This window comes from Nothoprocta perdicaria, unplaced genomic scaffold, assembly GCF_003342845.1.
Source record: "Nothoprocta perdicaria isolate Ctin4 unplaced genomic scaffold, notPer1 scaffold_248, whole genome shotgun sequence".
NCBI classification, from domain to species: Eukaryota; Metazoa; Chordata; class Aves; order Tinamiformes; family Tinamidae; genus Nothoprocta; species Nothoprocta perdicaria.
In genome coordinates this window covers 226,947-244,109 of record NW_020455475.1, presented here as the reverse complement: position 1 = coordinate 244,109, position 17,163 = coordinate 226,947, and the positions used below count along the sequence as shown (strand labels likewise).

General features: G+C 39.0%; 1 protein-coding gene across 4 annotated transcripts in view; it reads right to left on the bottom strand.

The window, feature by feature from the left end:
• Positions 1-17,163, bottom strand: part of CLIC5 (chloride intracellular channel 5) — a 66,833-nt gene that overhangs the window by 23,567 nt on the left and 26,103 nt on the right. For all 4 annotated transcript variants that reach the window (XM_026039974.1, XM_026039977.1, XM_026039976.1 and 1 more), the window contains exons 3-4: positions 1,714-1,823; positions 1,259-1,384 (exon numbers count right to left, since the gene is read on the bottom strand). In XM_026039974.1, coding sequence (XP_025895759.1) covers positions 1,259-1,384; positions 1,714-1,823 — 236 coding nt within the window. The remainder of the gene's footprint in view (positions 1-1,258; positions 1,385-1,713; positions 1,824-17,163) is intronic.

Sequence of the window (17,163 nt, the reverse complement as noted above, 5' to 3'; positions counted from 1 at the left end):
AATCCTATGCAAAAAAACTGCAATTAACATTGCCATTCAGCTCAAAACAAACAGCTTGGCAAGACCCTCTTAATAATATCTTTGTCTGGCACAGAAGGCTTTTGGACAGTTACACAGTGATGGTTTTATGACAAAGGTAATTGCACTAGTGCTTTATGTGCCCRTGATCCAGGACACGGTGGCCCTAAATCTGAAGGAAACATTTATTTCCAATAAAGGTGCAGGGTAGGTTGGCAGCCAACTCTTTCTATTATGAATGGTAGTTGTGTCTAATTCCCTATTCCGAAAATGTATTCCAGAATGTAATAGCAAGGAGTGTTAGTATTACCAAGGTGGTAGAACATAAACTCTTCAATCTCTGAGCTGTTGTTTTCTTAGAGACATCTGGTGTAAAGGAATATAAAGATTTGAAAGTCCAATGCAAATCAATCACTCCTACCGATTTTAGTGCATCCTGGATTAGGGTATATAAAACTTAAATATCTGATCTCCTGCCTCAGGACTGGCCAATAGATGCAGATTCAGTTGGAAGTAAAACACTATATTATGACACCCAGCCACTTTTCATTAAATCATAAATTTTTAAGGTCCAAAACACAAGCCATTTTTTTCATCATCCTTCYGTAACATCCAAAATCTTTGACTAACTTAGGTGAACCTGGCACTTTCCTTACTACTTTGTTCCAATAATTAATCATCATATTGAAAAATCTGTGCCTTAGATCAAATCAGAATTAGTTTGATTATAACTCCCCATCATGGGCTCTTGTCATTTCTTGACTAGAATAGCAATCACTTTTCTGCCTCCAAAGTTCCTTGACTTTCCTTCATTTCCCCAAACAACCTTTTTGATAATCCGTGCAGTTCAGAAACCTTAAGTTTTTCACTGTAAAACACTCCTCCTGGCATACTTCTGTGTGGCAATTCTCAACATTCACTCCAAGTTATTTTTAGCACTTTTTCTAAACAAAAAGAAGTGCATCAGATCCATATGAAAATTTTCTAGTATTGATCTCCTTAATTCTGCACACAAGGGCATCCTGAAATGTGTACAAAGACAACATTCTGCAGTTATTAGTCATCCAAGTAACTTTCACACAAGGAAGTCATCTCACTGGAGTCAGCAAGTTTTGTAACTAAACATTACTCCTGTAAGTACAGATTGTGGGAGGGAGTACTTTTTGAGAACTCCTTCTAGGATATCATTCATTCCTAGGAAATGGAGTATTTGCTGAAAAGAAAAATCTTAAATTCTTACTTTGGAGGTGCAAGAGTCTCTTCCAAGAATTCCTCAATCTTGTTGACATCTGTCTTGACTTCTCCATTAAAAGTCAAGAAAGGTGGGTGGGTCCCTGGAGCCAGATTGTGTAGATCAGCTGGCTTTCTGCAGAGACAAAAAGTCATGAAATCACTAATTTTTATGATCATGTAGTCACAGAGATATTTATAATTCCTACAAAACCCCGTGGTTTGTCCTTCTCTTTCTTCAGCTGTCTGTGGTCAGAATAGTTCGAAAAACACCGAGAATCCTATTTAATATCAAAACATTCCACAAATGGGGGAAAAAAACCTCTGAACCCGAATCTCAAATATTTTCTTGTGCACCACAGACTCTCTGAGCCAGATACAAAGCTCATTGAACTTGGTGGGGGATTTTTACAGGACAAACACCAGGTCACATAACTATTTTCAGCTAAACTGAACAATTTATACCTTTTCAGGTCAACAGTGGTGACGTTGAACACAACTCCTTTGAGCCAGAGGATCATGAAAAGACGCTGGGAAAATGGACAATTCCCAATGCTCTCTCCATCTATACCAGCCTGAAGGACAGAAAGAGAAAAAAAAAAAAAAAAAAAAAAAAAGAGTACAGATACGTTAGTTACTTATATCTCAAGAAGGAAAAGTAGATGTTGAAACAAAAATATCTAGTTCNAGAAAAAAAAAAAAAAAAAAAAAAAAAAAAAAAAAGAGTACAGATACGTTAGTTACTTATATCTCAAGAAGGAAAAGTAGATGTTGAAACAAAAATATCTAGTTCAAAAATAATCTACAGAACCTATTATTTGATATAGTTTATCATCAATGGAATTACTCTAGGACTCTAGCTGTTGTCAGGATCTTAAGAAAAAAACACAGTACCTCCCATAAGGCCAATTCTGGCTAAAGCAAATGTGTCTCTAGCTTATTTTTAACTACATTCAGGAGCAATGTATATGCTTTAAATGTCTCTCATTCCTGGAAGGCTGCCTGCTTAAAGGCTATATTAGAAAACAGGCTTTCTGCTTCATTTGAGTCTACGAACTATAACTTTTACCACTTCTGTCAATACGTCCTCCCTGCTCTACAGGTCCAAATTGGGGACATATGAAACTAGATTTAAACCCAAGCAATCCTAATATTCAAAGATATTTGAACTAGGACTCCTTGTTCACATTCAGTAAAACAAAAGCCTCAGAACTGGCAGGCAAATTCAGATGGAAATCTGAACCTAACCTCTTCCAAAGTTCAAGGTAAATTTCAGGTACAATATTCAGTCTGCTCCTATCTCTTATACCTAATGAGTTGCCTATAAACACTGCAAAACAATAAAAAAAAAATGCTGGTGTTAGCATTGAGGAAACAGTCTGTTTTTTTCCTGTAAAAATTTATGATCCTTAGCCATGCAAATTCTGACTTTGAGCCATGGAGGGATACAAATAACCCTGGCTAAACTGAGCCAAAGCTGTGTCCAAGGACAACATCCTTGTACAATAATTATGCTTGTGGCCAAAGCTTTCAGGATGATAATGGTTTTGATAGATTTCCATTTTAATTTGTGGTACTATTGTTTTTAGAAGACTCTTACAGGCCTGGTGAAGCAACCAAACTTCCTCTGTTGACCCATATGGGTTGCATAATTGTATTTTATGCACACAGTGTTTGTCTGAAAACGGCTGATGAAAGAACTAAACAAATACATGTTATTTTCTTTTTGARAAAATATTTTATTGCTCTGCTGTCATAAATTTCGTCTTCTTGATACTGAAGCTATGAGGTAGCATTTCTAAGTCCTAAGGAAGAAATAACTTCTACCTATTGATGCTCTGTGAAACATCCWCACCGCAACTAGAAACATTTTGAGATGTGTCCAGTGCTGCAAATTCACGCTCCCATATGAAATATTTAGCAAAAAGATTTCAGAGATATTGCACTGTATCTCAAAGCTTAGGGGATACTTAAGGAGCTTTTCTCTAGGTTCAGATTTAGATTCAAASAGTCTCCAGAGACATTTGGATCTGAGGGTACAGTTTGCTTGCACTTCTACTTGAAATTGGGCATGTTCTATATGCCTTTGGCAAGAACCCACAAACAGTATGATTAAAGAGTGGTAAGGTACAAAAACAAGCAGGAAATGATGCCTTTTCTTAGATGCCTGGGGTGTGGGTAGCCTAGTTTTACACTACTTCATTAATTTGGTAGTTAGTTCTGTTCTGTAAATTTCATGGCAAAACAATGACAGTGTTTCCATGGAAAGGCAGGTGCTATAGTATTGCACAGAGTAATTACTGTGAAGTTATATTTGTTGATTTGGCTTTGACTTATTAAACCAATGCCAAGACCTTTTAACTTCTTAGTCTTCCTAAAAAGAGGCAAATGCTGGAATAGAGTGATATGACACCAAATGTCCCTTTGCTTTATTACATTCATAATCATAATCACAGTCTTCACACTAGAGTTGACCAAGTCTACAAGCAAAGCATAACAAACTTAAAATTTGCAGAAAAACAGATTGACCACCCAATTAGAGGGCAGATAGGAGGTTTCATTCTAATCTTATGTGCTGTGGTTTTGCTTTGGTTTATACTTCTGTTGAGCCTGAATCATGCTTCACCTGACTTGCTTCAAGGTGAACTTAGATCAGTAGTTTGCCAAGTCTTGCAAGAAAGGGGTCCCATTTGATGTTGTCTCATAATAAGACATAGAGGTCTCAGAGACTAAGAAATGTAGAATTCACTGGAGACTGGAGAAAGATGTGGTGCCTACAAGAATACGAGTCATTTGGAAAACAGAAATAAAATAGTTAAAGCAGATGAAACCGTCAGCAGCACCAAAGGTTCAAAGCTGCCCTTCCTTGCCTTTCAAAAGAAATGGAAAACATTAATTGCTAGGCACACATTGGGAATGCATTACGGAATGAAAGGAAATTGCAGAAATGAAAGATAAACTAAAGAAAAAAATATGATATGGTCTCTTTTGAAAGCTCATGGATCTGGAAGCCAAGCTCATAATTTGGGTGGAGTCTGACTCATGGGTTTTGATCTCATTGACTGGCATAGCTGAAAACGCCACCACAAAACACACAGCAAACTGGTGACAGACAGGGCAACAGAATCAGAAATCTCACTGGCAACACAAATTATYCATTAAACTCAGCTCTTTCTGCAGAAATCCTAGGCCAGACGCTGTTGGATTTGTGAGTCCTTTCCCATTTGCTGATAACAACAGTCAATAATTCAATGCCCAGCGCTTAGAAAGAGCCAAACCCTAGTAGGCGATAACTTCAAAGGCTTATCAAAGTATAATGAGACTATTTGTAAAGTCTATTAACTATCAGTAGAAGATGAGGAAGAATACACAACTTCCCAGGCTTGGTAACTTTTTCCTTCAAAGAAAAACAGCTTCCTTAAGGCATTCTGGGAGTGATTAAATACAAGCCTATTATGTATCTGTCTGAGGTAAAAGGCTCAGAAATGTAGGAATTAAATAATACCTTCATCAAAACTATGATCTCAAAATGTGGGCAGAAAAAGAAAGGACAAATAACTGACAAACTGGAGAAACACCACCCATCCCTGCTGCTATTCACAGAGGAATGCGTTTTCTCAAGCTGAAGCGCAGCACCACTGACAGGAAAAGACCCAGCTGATGATCACGGAATCACAGAATCATTAAGGCTGGAAGGAACCTTCAGAGATCAGGAAGGGTCACCTAGAGCATGTGGGTTGAGTCCAAGTGGGTTTTGAAGATCTCCAGGGAAGGAGACTCCACAATCTCTCTTGGCAACATGTTCCAGTGAAACGACAGAACATTTAACCGTCCATAAAAAGACGTTTGCTCTCACAACAATTAACTAGCTTCTGCTCCAGCTTATGATGTCTCCTGTCAGAAGCGGAAGATGAGAACGGGTCATGTGGCTGGGAAAACAGCTTCACTAAAAAGTCTGGTAACTAAGAACAAGACAACTCCATATCAAGCACAACCACAGAGGGGAGGGAAAAAAGTTGCCAGGAATGAGACAGCAACTATTACCCTCTTAGGACTGAGACTTGTTAATTTGTCCATAAATATTAACTATTTGAACATCAGCTTGTACACACTCTCCCTGGCAGTAATGCTGGGTGTTTCTGTTTTAATGATCGCAACTGAGGGTAGATGTGAGGGTTCAGGGGCAGCAGATTCATGGAAGTAGAAATTTATAACGTGCACAGTAACTCACAAGGGGCTACAGAGCCTCCTTCTCCCTGCAGAGAGCAATCACTATTGCTCCTTATGGAGAAAGACCTCAGCAGAGAAGATCAACTCACATATTGGCAGCAGAAAAGCAAAACAGATGCAAAGATTTTCTGAGGGTCAAATGTTGTTTGGCCAGCATTCAGCCCACATAACTCTAGGAATTTAACTGAGGAGCCTGGTCACCTGAAGTCCCCATGCAAGTGAAGGAAGCAAAGTACTTCTGAAAGACATTTCACTTAAATTGAATCTGATTAACGCTTGATTTTAGGGGGGTGAATGAATCTGAACCCTCAAAAGAGAAAAGTGTTTGGAGTTCGTGGACACAGAATTTCTGGAAAATAATTTTGCTCCATTGTAGAAATATCACTTCCCACTCCCTTTGCTTCACATGACCTTACACTTAATTAATTTAGCTACTAAAAAAAGATGCCTAATGTATTTCTAGTTAGCCTTTAGACATCCCAAATGACAAAAGGGCTTGCCCTGGACCTTAGTGTGAACATATCAGCAAAACTCCAGCATAGTACCATTTCCTTGTGTCCTACTGAGTAATGACAAAAATGAGTAAGATGTTTTCCCTCATAATTTTAAGACACTCCTCCTTAAACAGGTCAGCTATTTTTAATGAATTAATTAAGCTTTAAAGACATTTGTGAGCACAAGAGGGGAGTGCACTGACACATTATCCAGGAAGAAAAAAAAGGTAAGGAGGTTTCAGGAAAAAAAAAAATGTCTTGGAGATTTTATGAGCTTGAGCCACATATTTTTAGCAAAGTAGCTGTAATAGCAAGATCTCCTGTTTAGCATAGCTGAACAGTGTGAACAGGGAGCACTTCTTAGGTTTAAACTACTACTTTTCTATACGAAAAATAACTGAAACAAACCTCCTCACTGGTCCTGAAAATACTCCAACTGGTACATGCACAGTGACTGCAATGTATGAAGTCAAACTGTATAAAATTTCAACTAACTATAAGGAGGGAAAAAAGAGGAGAAGTAACTTTATTTCCGGTTATTCCCAAATAGAGCAGTTTTCAAGAAAAATACTGTCATTAGTAAGGAGTACAAAAATGACTAAGCATCTAGCCAGAGAATTGCAGTGCTGGAAAGAACTGCATATTGGAAAGTGTTATTTTTTTTTTCTAAAGGACCAGCATGTATTTGTTTTTATCTGTTATGCTTCCCCTTTCATTTTTCATTGCATTGAGAACATTCTGCAAAACAGTCCAATGTTTTCTTGGATGCTATGGTAAAGTATGCAGATATTTTCGATGACACTCAAACATTTTTTATTTTTCAAAGGGATTTTAACAAGTTAGCAAAAGCAGGCAGGCTAATTCATCTGAATGTTCAATCTAATCCCACTAAGGGATTAAGAAGAGATTTGATTTCACCATTCCTACAATCAAAATCTAGATTCACGTTACACATGGTTTCGGTCTGTTTTATAATTGGGAAAGAGCCTGCCTTTTGACACTTACTCTCCTTACACTCAGAACCCAAAGGGGAAGTGAAAATCCTATTCAAAATGTACAGCAGGCCAGGAAATATCCTATTTATTGTGCCATTAAAAAAAAAAATCTGTCTTAGTAATTATACCACACACACAATAGCACAAATCTCCATTGTAGGGAAAAAATCATTGGCTGCAACATGAGACCAGACATGCCAAGGTATTGCTTTAGTAAGGATAATTTTTTTCCAATTTCTAGTCTATTTTCTTTCACAACTTCTTGTCCAAATGCAAAAGCCAGTAAGCTATTTGGAGTGCCACCAACAGAGAGGCAAGTTAAGAAGCATATATTCATAAAGCAGCACTGGTAGGTCTCAAGTAAGAAGTAAATCTTGTAGCACAAGTCCTGTGTATCACAGAATATTCTTGTTGACTGTGGCTCCAGTTCAGGAAAGCATTTAAGCATGTGCTGAAATACATMCCAATTCAGAGGAAGTATATGCTTGACTTTAAGCATGTTCTTAAGTCCTGAAGATTTCAGTGGGACTTAAGAACACACTTAAGTACTCTCCTGAATGAAGGCCTATAACAACAATAATAAATTTACTGTATAGCAATTTAACTTCATTGGACTTTTTCTGGGATTTCATTTTGCTAGGAGAAATTCTTAGCAGTAGTCTTCCAAGTCAGGACAAGATAAAGTCAAAATATATTCAGAAGCATACACACATGGGAATGGATCATGTGCATATATGTCAGATAAAAATAGAATATTTGCTAGAAGGACAGTCAGGGTAGTAACAAAACAAAAAAGAAGTGGTGAAATTCTTTAGCCAGCTCCTCAAAAGCCAGCCAAAATGTTGAAGTTTGGCATACATACAACTCTATATTATAGATGCACATAAGCTTAACTTGGCCAATTTGCTGGCCAATTTGAGTAAAGCTGGCCTGTTGCACTGGGCAGCATGTCAGTAGAGTTGAGGATCTCCACAGAGCTGCAGCTGCCTTTATTGGATCTCCAGAGTTTTGGGAGAGAGGAATTTGTACTCCTGAATCATTTAGGATTTTCAGGAGATGGAATTGCATGTTGGAAGTGCCATGGGCATTGGTAGTGAAGACAGGACAAATATTTTCTTGTTGTTTAAGGAATCATTATTTTCCAGTTTTCAATATTCAGCTGAACAGCAGTATGGGCAGGAAAAGATCGGCTTCTTCTCATGGGTATTTTCATGAATGGAATAAATCTTTACAAATAAGTCCTGCTGGTCCTCAGGGCTAGCTAGCCTGAAAGCAGACCCACTGAAAAGGTACTTCTATTTCTGAAAAACTAGGAATCTCTGCATCTCAGTCCAATGCACTCTTTGTACCCAATGCCATGAAATTAGCATCCATAAGGGATTTGAACAGCTCAGTAAGTAATTTATGAAGAATTGCAGGATTTTGCTCTAAATTGCAATAAAACACATTTTAAAACATTCACAGCTTTATTCAACAGGAGCTGTAGGTTTCTGTGGGGAGGAGAGAATCTGAAATAGTCTCAGTAATCTTGAAATACAACTTTACCCCATGGGGCTACACRAAAGCCAGTAACCCTGTGAATCCTGGCTCAGCTGCACATTCTGACCTTGGGCTGGGAGCTCTTAAGGCTTTCCATGGTCCCAGACCCCTGCTAGTCCACTGACTGGATGACTAGGGGGAAACAAGCCAAGAACTAGGAAAGCAGACAATTTCTTACATGACTTCTAAAAACAATTGTTCCTTCTGTGTTCATTGCTCTGTCTCTTGATGGTTGAGCTCAGAGGGTGGTGATAAATGGAGCCGGGTCCAGTCGGAGGGCTGTAGCCAGTGGTGTCCCCCAGCAATCAGTACGGGGCGCAGTGGTTTTCAGCTTGTTTATCAATGACCTAGACGAGGGCACTGAGTGCACCCTGAGCAAGTTKGCGGACGATACCAAGCTGGGTGGAGTGGCTGACACTCCGGAAGGCTGTGCTGCCATCCAGAGGGRCCTGGACAGGCTGGAGAGTTGGGCAGAGAGGAACCTCMTGAGGTTCAAWAAGGACAAGTGCAGGGTCCTGCGYTTGGGGAGGAATAACCCCAGGCACCAGTACAGATTAGGGGTTGACCTGCTGGAGAGCAGTTCCACGGAGAGGGACCTGGGAGTCCTGGTTGACACCAAGTTAACCATGAGTCAGCAGTGTGCCCTCGTGGCCAAGAAGGCCAATGGGATCCTGGCTGCATCAGGAGGATGTTGCCAGYAGGTCAAGGGAGGGGATCCCGCCCCTCTGCTCAGCTCTGGAGTATTGGGGGCAGTTCTGGGCTCCCCAGTATAAGAGGGACGTGGAGCTTCTCGAGAGCGTCCAGCAGAGATCAACAAAGATGATTAAGGGATTGGAACATGTCTTGTATGAGGAGAGACTAAGTGAGCTGGGCCTATTTAGCCTAGAGAAGACTGAGAGCGGATCTGATCAATATGTACGGACACCTGAGGGGGGAACTAAGAGACATTAAGTTCACAATCACAGGTAGAGTATGATATGACAAGACAGTACAGACCTAAGTTAAACCAATTTAACTTTGTTTTTTGACAAGATAACCAGCATGATGCATAAGAAGCATGCATGAAGCAGTAGATATCTAGAAGTTGACTTTGGTAAGGTTTTGAGTGTATGATCCAGATCAGATTTGCATAAGCAAAGTAGGGAAGTAGTATGAAAACTCTGTAAAGTGCTTCTATGGATGTTTGCAAGAACACTTAAGTAACAGCAATAATCAACTTTTCTGTTAGTCTAGGCATATTCAACAAGTAGAGCTTTGCCAGATGAGTTATACTTAATGTTTCTACTAACAAAATGAAAGATAGAATAAAAAGATCTCTACATAATTTTCTAAGAACAACAAGCAAGGAGACGTTATTGGTGTYGTATAGGAGAGAAGTAGACATCACTGAGAAATTGGGGAAGAAATGTCTGCAATTACTTAAATGGTATTCAGTAAAGAAAACCAAATGGAATAAATTGTAAGAACAACAAAATCTTGAGCACAAATGTACAATGGGGAATAACTGGTGACACTACAAGGGTGAAGAGAAGGAAGATTACACATGCATCACAAACAACATGAATCATCCGTTCACGCTTCTACAAATGACAGCAGCAACATAATGCATTGCATGAGAGGTACTACTAGTTGTATCAGACAACATAATAGTCCTCAAGCACGTAGAAGCCTGTTACAAAGAACATGATGATCCATTGTTGTTCATACCCACAGAGGATAACATTATGCATTTTACTTAATTTGCAACAATAAAATGTTACGGGCAAAAAATCCAGTGTAATTAAATGAACAAGGAAACACAAAGCAGGCTTTCTAAAGAGGTTGAGTTGCACAATCTACATTACAGGATGCTTTGAAGAAATCAAAAAAAAAAAAAAAAAAGTAAAAACTGGTCTTGACTTATTTAATCCTGCTGCAGAGCAGCGAGATTGTATAGGATGCTTTTTCAAACCTCTCTAAAACTATATGTTAGTGACTCTGTGGCAGCCAAGTTCTTCTGCTTGCTCTTAGTGCTAGAGTCATTGTGGCATAAACTTCTGCTTTCCTCGGACCTTCACAGGATGAGATCTGGGCCTGGTGAAGTCAGTGGGAATTTTACCAGTGATTTTGATGGGACCAGAATTTCACTTATAAGTTTTAATGGCCAGAAGGGACAATTATAATAATCTTTTCTGACCTTTTGTATAATATAAACCATAGATTTCATTCAGCCTGCAGCCAACATCTTGTGGTTGAACTGGAACATATGCTTTAAAAGAGTTTTCAGGTTAAACATATGATAGAGTGGTAGTAAAATCCCCTCTAGTGGTAAACGTTTGCATTGCAGGGTGAAATTCCGTCTGTCAAGTCGACCACAAACGTCAAATCTGAAGGATTTTGCTAAATGTAGATAACTTACCCATCATTTATTAGCGTTTTTTTTTTCTTTTCTATTAGTTATTTTGATTTTTTTGTGGGTTTATATGACTGAAGGAACCTTAGTCACAGTGAGTCAGGCCACAGCAGCAGTCAGAAAATAATCACAATCTTAATAAAGGTCAATGGAGATGCTCAAGCAGCAGCTCTTGCTTGGTTACCTTGGCTACCACAGTATTTCACATCGGGAGATATAAGCACTTTGAACAAAACACAAAGAAAAAAATAAAAAAATACACATTATTTTATAAAAGAAACATGTGCAGCAACATATTCATATTATGTAGCTGCAGGGCCATATTCCACTTTTGGTACCACAGCTATTAGAAGGCTACCCTATAACAATCTTGATCTAATTCTGCTCCTATAACAATCAATCTTCTATCAATACCTGGTAGAGACAAATATTTCATAGACTTCAATGAGAACAGAAACCTATTCTGGATTAATTGATTTCTTTCTAGTACATAACCACAGCTGACTSTATGGGTTCTACAGAAGAACCCATGGAGGAATCTGGTTTAGCTACTCAAGAGCACCAAGTATAATATTTCAAATATAGATATTTCTCTATCCTGAGAGCTGATCAGATATGCGGAAAAAAAAAATCATTCGCATAGGAAGGCTATGGAAAATCAAATGAGAGATAAATCATTTTCAAAAGATGGCATGGGTGATGCAAATTATAGTACACTTATTATTCTTTCTAGAGGAGATCAGGTGCAAGTATAGGAGTTGAATTTCAGAGAAAGCTCTGTGCAGAGATCTGTTGATCCCCACGTAGTTCTGGAATCCTGCAAGTAGATGTTCTAGTAAAAAACAAATCTGTGCACATCTGGATTTCAAATGTCTGTTAAATGAGTCTGGGACGGTAATCTGGTCGTGTAGTATATTCTGCAAATACTGACGAAGTGCAGCCAAATTTCCATGCCTCTAAGCAGCGTATCAGACTAGCAAATAATAACAGTAGCCAGGTGCTGAAAGTTAATGCTGAACCCGAAATCAGATCCAGGGCTGAATTATTTATTGAAATTCCATGACTTTATTTGCAGTACTATTGGAAGAGTGGGTTACTTGCAGCTATTTGCAAGTAATTTGATGAATGAAGTTTTGTCTCTGATAGAGGCATTTAGCACCAAATTAACTGAGCTGAGTGCAGGCCACAATCTTCCCTTAATTATAGTCTCATTTTGTATGAGACTATATTGGGGATATTTCAGTTTTGTGATATATTTTCACCATTAGTGTTCTTTGCCAAAATTATTGTATTAGTTCATGTGATTATTGACACAGACATACAGTGAGGCTTAGCCACACATCAGCTAAATATCCCTACAGAAAATTAAAGGGGGTGTAACATGACTGGGCAATCTTTTCTGATAGCCATCTGTAAAGGAAGGGAAGGTGACTGTCTCTAAATATTTTCTTAAATGAAAAAATAAAAAGCAAATTATGAGTTTACAAATGGAAATATCTGCAATGAAAACAAGATTCTAAGATGTACACATCTCCAACTGCAAGCAAGCAGTCCTTGTGGCGCCTAACTGCAAGCAAAATAATTTGCATTTTCAATATCAAATGCTCAAGAAAAAAAAATCACTGATTCTATCTAAAAGTTTCTGAGAAATTACAGTTCTTATCCACTCTCCATCTCCGTGGAGGATGAATTCTTAAAATCTCTGTGTATAAATTGCTTGGGTTGTTTTGCAAAGCTCCAGTGACACAACTTCCAAAGCCTGCATGTGAGTATGTCGTTAAGATCTCCTCAAAACACTTTGTTAGCGCAATTTCAACTTGATGTTCAGACTGAATTTCCTCAATTTTCAATTTATCCTATTATCCACCATAAAAACTTGAATGATTCATGTTATTTTTCTTCCTTTTATACGAAATTTTACCTAGTTAATCCACAGTAATTTATCCAGCACCTCTTCACCTTTTACTGTTCTTCTGATTCTGAAGCTTGAGTGTGCTGTCTTTTCCCAGTGCCTGCTTTATTTTTTTGTCCTCTTCACACATCTTCTCACTCCTGCCTCTTCCCCTGACCATCCACTCTCTATTTTGTTGCTGTTGTCACCTAGCTGCTTCATTTACACTAAACAAATCACATGTCATATGCTGGAAATGGGGCATGACTTGTGGTTCCTCAAAGTCCCCAAGGGATTTACACCTCCTCCTCCTTTTACTGTAGTGTCCAACCCTATTCTACCAGCCCTATCTTCCTTCTGCCCTGGCATTCAGCTGCTGCAATGAATGCATGAGTCCAGACATAACAGAATATCAAAGTGCAAAGATATTGTCCATACAAAGACAGTATTTGCATCATTTTGCAAAGATATGGTCCATTTGTCTCTCAAATCAGAACAGTAAACCCAGCATCCTTGCTCCTTCAGTCTCGCCTGATGCTGCTGTCAAAATCAGTTTCCTTCTACTTCTTTCAACTCCTCAAGCTTTGTGCATCAACAGTCGTATCAAACTCACCCCTGTTTTCCTCTCGAACAACACTGGAGTTTGTCCTTCTCCAGCTCTTGTTTCTCCAGCTCATGTAATAACTCAGTCGAGTCACTTTACCACAGTTTGCCTCATTTCCATGATCTTTTCATGCTCAGCAACCCTATAGAGCTAATCCCTCTTTGGCTACTTTTATAAACTAAAGTACTTTCTCGTTTTCTTTTTTATCTCTATCAGGCTTAACAAATTAGTCATAAAAGCTCATCTGCACCTCCTTGGTATTAGTATCCCTTCTATAGGAAGACGTTCATTAAAGCCTATTGCTCACAGCTCAATCTGTGYACTCAGATTACCCTAAGTGTTTAGCTATCCAATAAGCTGGATAGATAAACTGGAAACTGCTAAGTTTCCAACTGGAAAACCAAAAGTAATGTAAGTGTGACACTGCTTCCTGTCCTGTGCTTTTGCTGGGAACACAGCATTTGTGACTTTTTATTTGAGGCCATTAATCTACAATCTCTCTGGTCTTTTACATCATTTCTATATATTTTTACTCTTTGGAGTTTCTTAGGCAGACTATTAACRAGCACTGCTTTGCCAGCACGAGTAATGAATTATAACTCACACTATGCATCTTCTGGGGCTATGTCCTTCATCAGGGAGGTGGGCAGCCCATTTCCTAACCACTGCACCTGGGGCAGGGCTGGATCTCCAAAGTCTCTCTGGCAGCTTTTTCATTTATTCTGCATTCCCGTGTGATCCAGGCAAGGGAAAGCTGAAGTTCCCATTTTGCTAGTTGCCTTCACAAACTGTTAGCCTTAACAACTGCTATTTACAGATTGCCATTCGAAGTGCATGCTCCAAACACCAGCCATAAAAAGCTCATTGAAATGTCCAAKTTCCCAGGATAATTGAGAAACTGGTATTTGGCAAGCAAATTTCTCAGCATTTTGTGTTTGTTTTTGTAGAGAGCTAGGCCCAATTCATTTAAGTACSTGTGAATTAACTATTTTCTCCTATTTACATATAATTCCCTCCAAAACAGAGATATTTTMGCCTTATTGTGGAATGGAAATTTATGCTGGTGGTTCTTGAAAAGTAATAAAACAGAGAAACACCATAAAGTCACACTTCTATYGAACAGCCAAACGGTAGTACAAAAATCCTGCTTCTGACAGAGGGGCACAATTTGATTACTACTAATTGCAGCACTCTCCGAGATTCTGGATATGGCTTATTTCTTCCTAAATCCTTGGCACACAGTGTGGTAGAGGTGCCTGGGGGCTAATTAGGAAAAGGTCCTTTGCCAGCACCGGAGCATGAACCAGAGTGATGCGAGATCCGAGCAAATCATCTCGGCTCTGCCTCGGAGGTGAGTGACTGAGAGCTAATGCAGAGGGGACAAAGATTAGTTTTGAACTTAAATGCAAGACCAGACCTAGAACTGAATTTAGAGCTAAACTGCGGAATTCTGATTCAAAGGTATTAACGAAATACATAAAATCTCACTTCATCACATCTCAGTTCAAGAGAAAAAAGGTTTTACTGAGCTTGTCTTTTTTTTTTTTTTTTTTGCGGGTGTCAACTAACAATCAGAGAAGAGCAGAAAATGAAAATGATCCTAATTCTAGTGGAAGAGTCTGAAACAAGGCTTAATCATAGAGGGGCTTGGAGCACTCCAACTTTTGGGGACACCCTGAAAAACTGAAAGAACTGAACACCGAAAAACAGCTAAACCCACTGTTCTGTAGGATCCTGTAACCTGCAAGAATATTCCATGATTCAACCTCTCCTCATCCTGAACAGCTTTAAAATGAGCCTAAATAAAATAAACAAACCCAACAAATCTCCAATTGTGTAATGAATCAGCAACAATGGCTCATCACAAAACACAGGGCAGTGAAAGAAAATAATTTCCTCCCATGATATGCCCTCGTATGTGTTTGAAGTGAGCTGCTCATTCAGCAGCTAAAAGCAAAAGGAAAGCAGTAACACAACATACCCGTTGACCCACACAAAGAGAACCGGGATCTAGAAAAACACTGGCAACAATAGCCATGATCCATCGGGGGCTGTTTATTTTTTCCTGAATTTCACATGTTTCAGACAATACACAGGTACAGGCCTGCYGCAGCACCCAAAACCATAGCTGTGTGTGGTGGGTGGCAGTGCTCAGGATGTTTTTTGGGGTGCTGATGTTGGTATRGGGAGAACAAGCCTGGTAGTTAGTATTAAGGAGCAGCTGCCTTGTGTTGAGAATTAGCCTAGTGTTGTATGAGGAGTTGAATCACAAAGCGCAAGTAGCTTTTACAGTAGTTAATCTGTATAAAAAAGACATGTATTTCAGCTAGAGAAGCTACTGGGCTGCGTAGAGTTGAGAAACAACGTTGACGTAAATGTTTCGCAGAAATTCAACCAAGGTAGAGAGGAGTGGCATGACTTATGCAATGCTCCCATGACAGTCACAAAGCAAATTCAGGTCTCGTAACTCGCTCGAGCTCATTTCACCTCGTATGCAAAGTCTGATCCGTACTGAAACATGCACCTGCAGCCCCTGATGACTTGGTGTCTCGCCACTGCTTTGGTCTTCAAGGCCCTTCCACAACCAGCCCTTGCACATCAGGCAAAGATGATCTTATACATAGCTACCACCTGCACTAATTACTCCCCCCTGTCATGTCCAGGGCACCAAGAGACATTTTGAGAAATGAAAGCAGCCTCTGAACATCATTTTCATCAAAATCACTTTGACCAAAGGTATTTTATCTTACAATGATACCAAAATCAAAGATTGTTTGTGTCACTGTCTGGGCTTGAGCCAACCTTTTCAGGCTGTCCCAGCTTGCRAATATATTCTCCACAACAAACCATGCTAGGTTTGCACATTTTATGGCATGCTTATTCCTGTATTGACTCTATACATACTTCATTAAAGATATATCTAGCCTTGATCTGAACCAGACAACCAAAGCACACAGTCTCGTTTGGTTAGTCCAACAGTWAATTATCTTCAAAGTTGTTATTAAGCTTATTTCTAACTCAACTATATCTACCCTTAACTAATTATTAATATTTCTTGTTACACTTTTAACCAGTAGATCGGAAAGCCCTCCACAGGCGTGTTCAATATTGCAGTCAAACGACCTTTGGTCTTTTACATAAACAATAAAGACTGCCTTAAGGAAGGCAATCTGAATATTTTTTAACCCTTAAAATCTTTCTTCTCTGCATCTCTTCCAGTAAAGTAATACAGTCTAGGTACATATGGATTTAAATCACCTAAGCTATAGATAATCTGAACCTTCAAAACCCCTACTAATGGTGCAGTAAAAAAATAAAAGGTAAAGTATGCAACTCGTATGCACACATGAAACACCAAGACAGAATCAAGTTATGCTAAGTGCTGCACAAAAATAAAATGCAACTCTCCTGAAATGGCAGTTAGCATTTTATCTGAGTTTTATGCATGGTTGCTGGAAATACACATAAAGGGGAAATTTCATCTTTTTTTGGTAATCAGGTACATTGAAAAAAGAAAAAATGGAGAACCAGTTCAGCTCCTGATATTCAATATTCTTCAAGTAGAAGGTGAATCAAGGTATCCTGGGGACTGACATAGCTCTCACCAARATTAGGGCACTAATTGGTATAAATTTATAAATTTCTGAGATGCAGCAGGGCAGSTGAGCTGAAGAGGAATCTCTGCTACCCCACTGAAGATTGACTTAAGCTACTAACACTGTTATTAAAACGGGATGCACTTAAGTGCACATCTGCAACTCTCTTCCCCA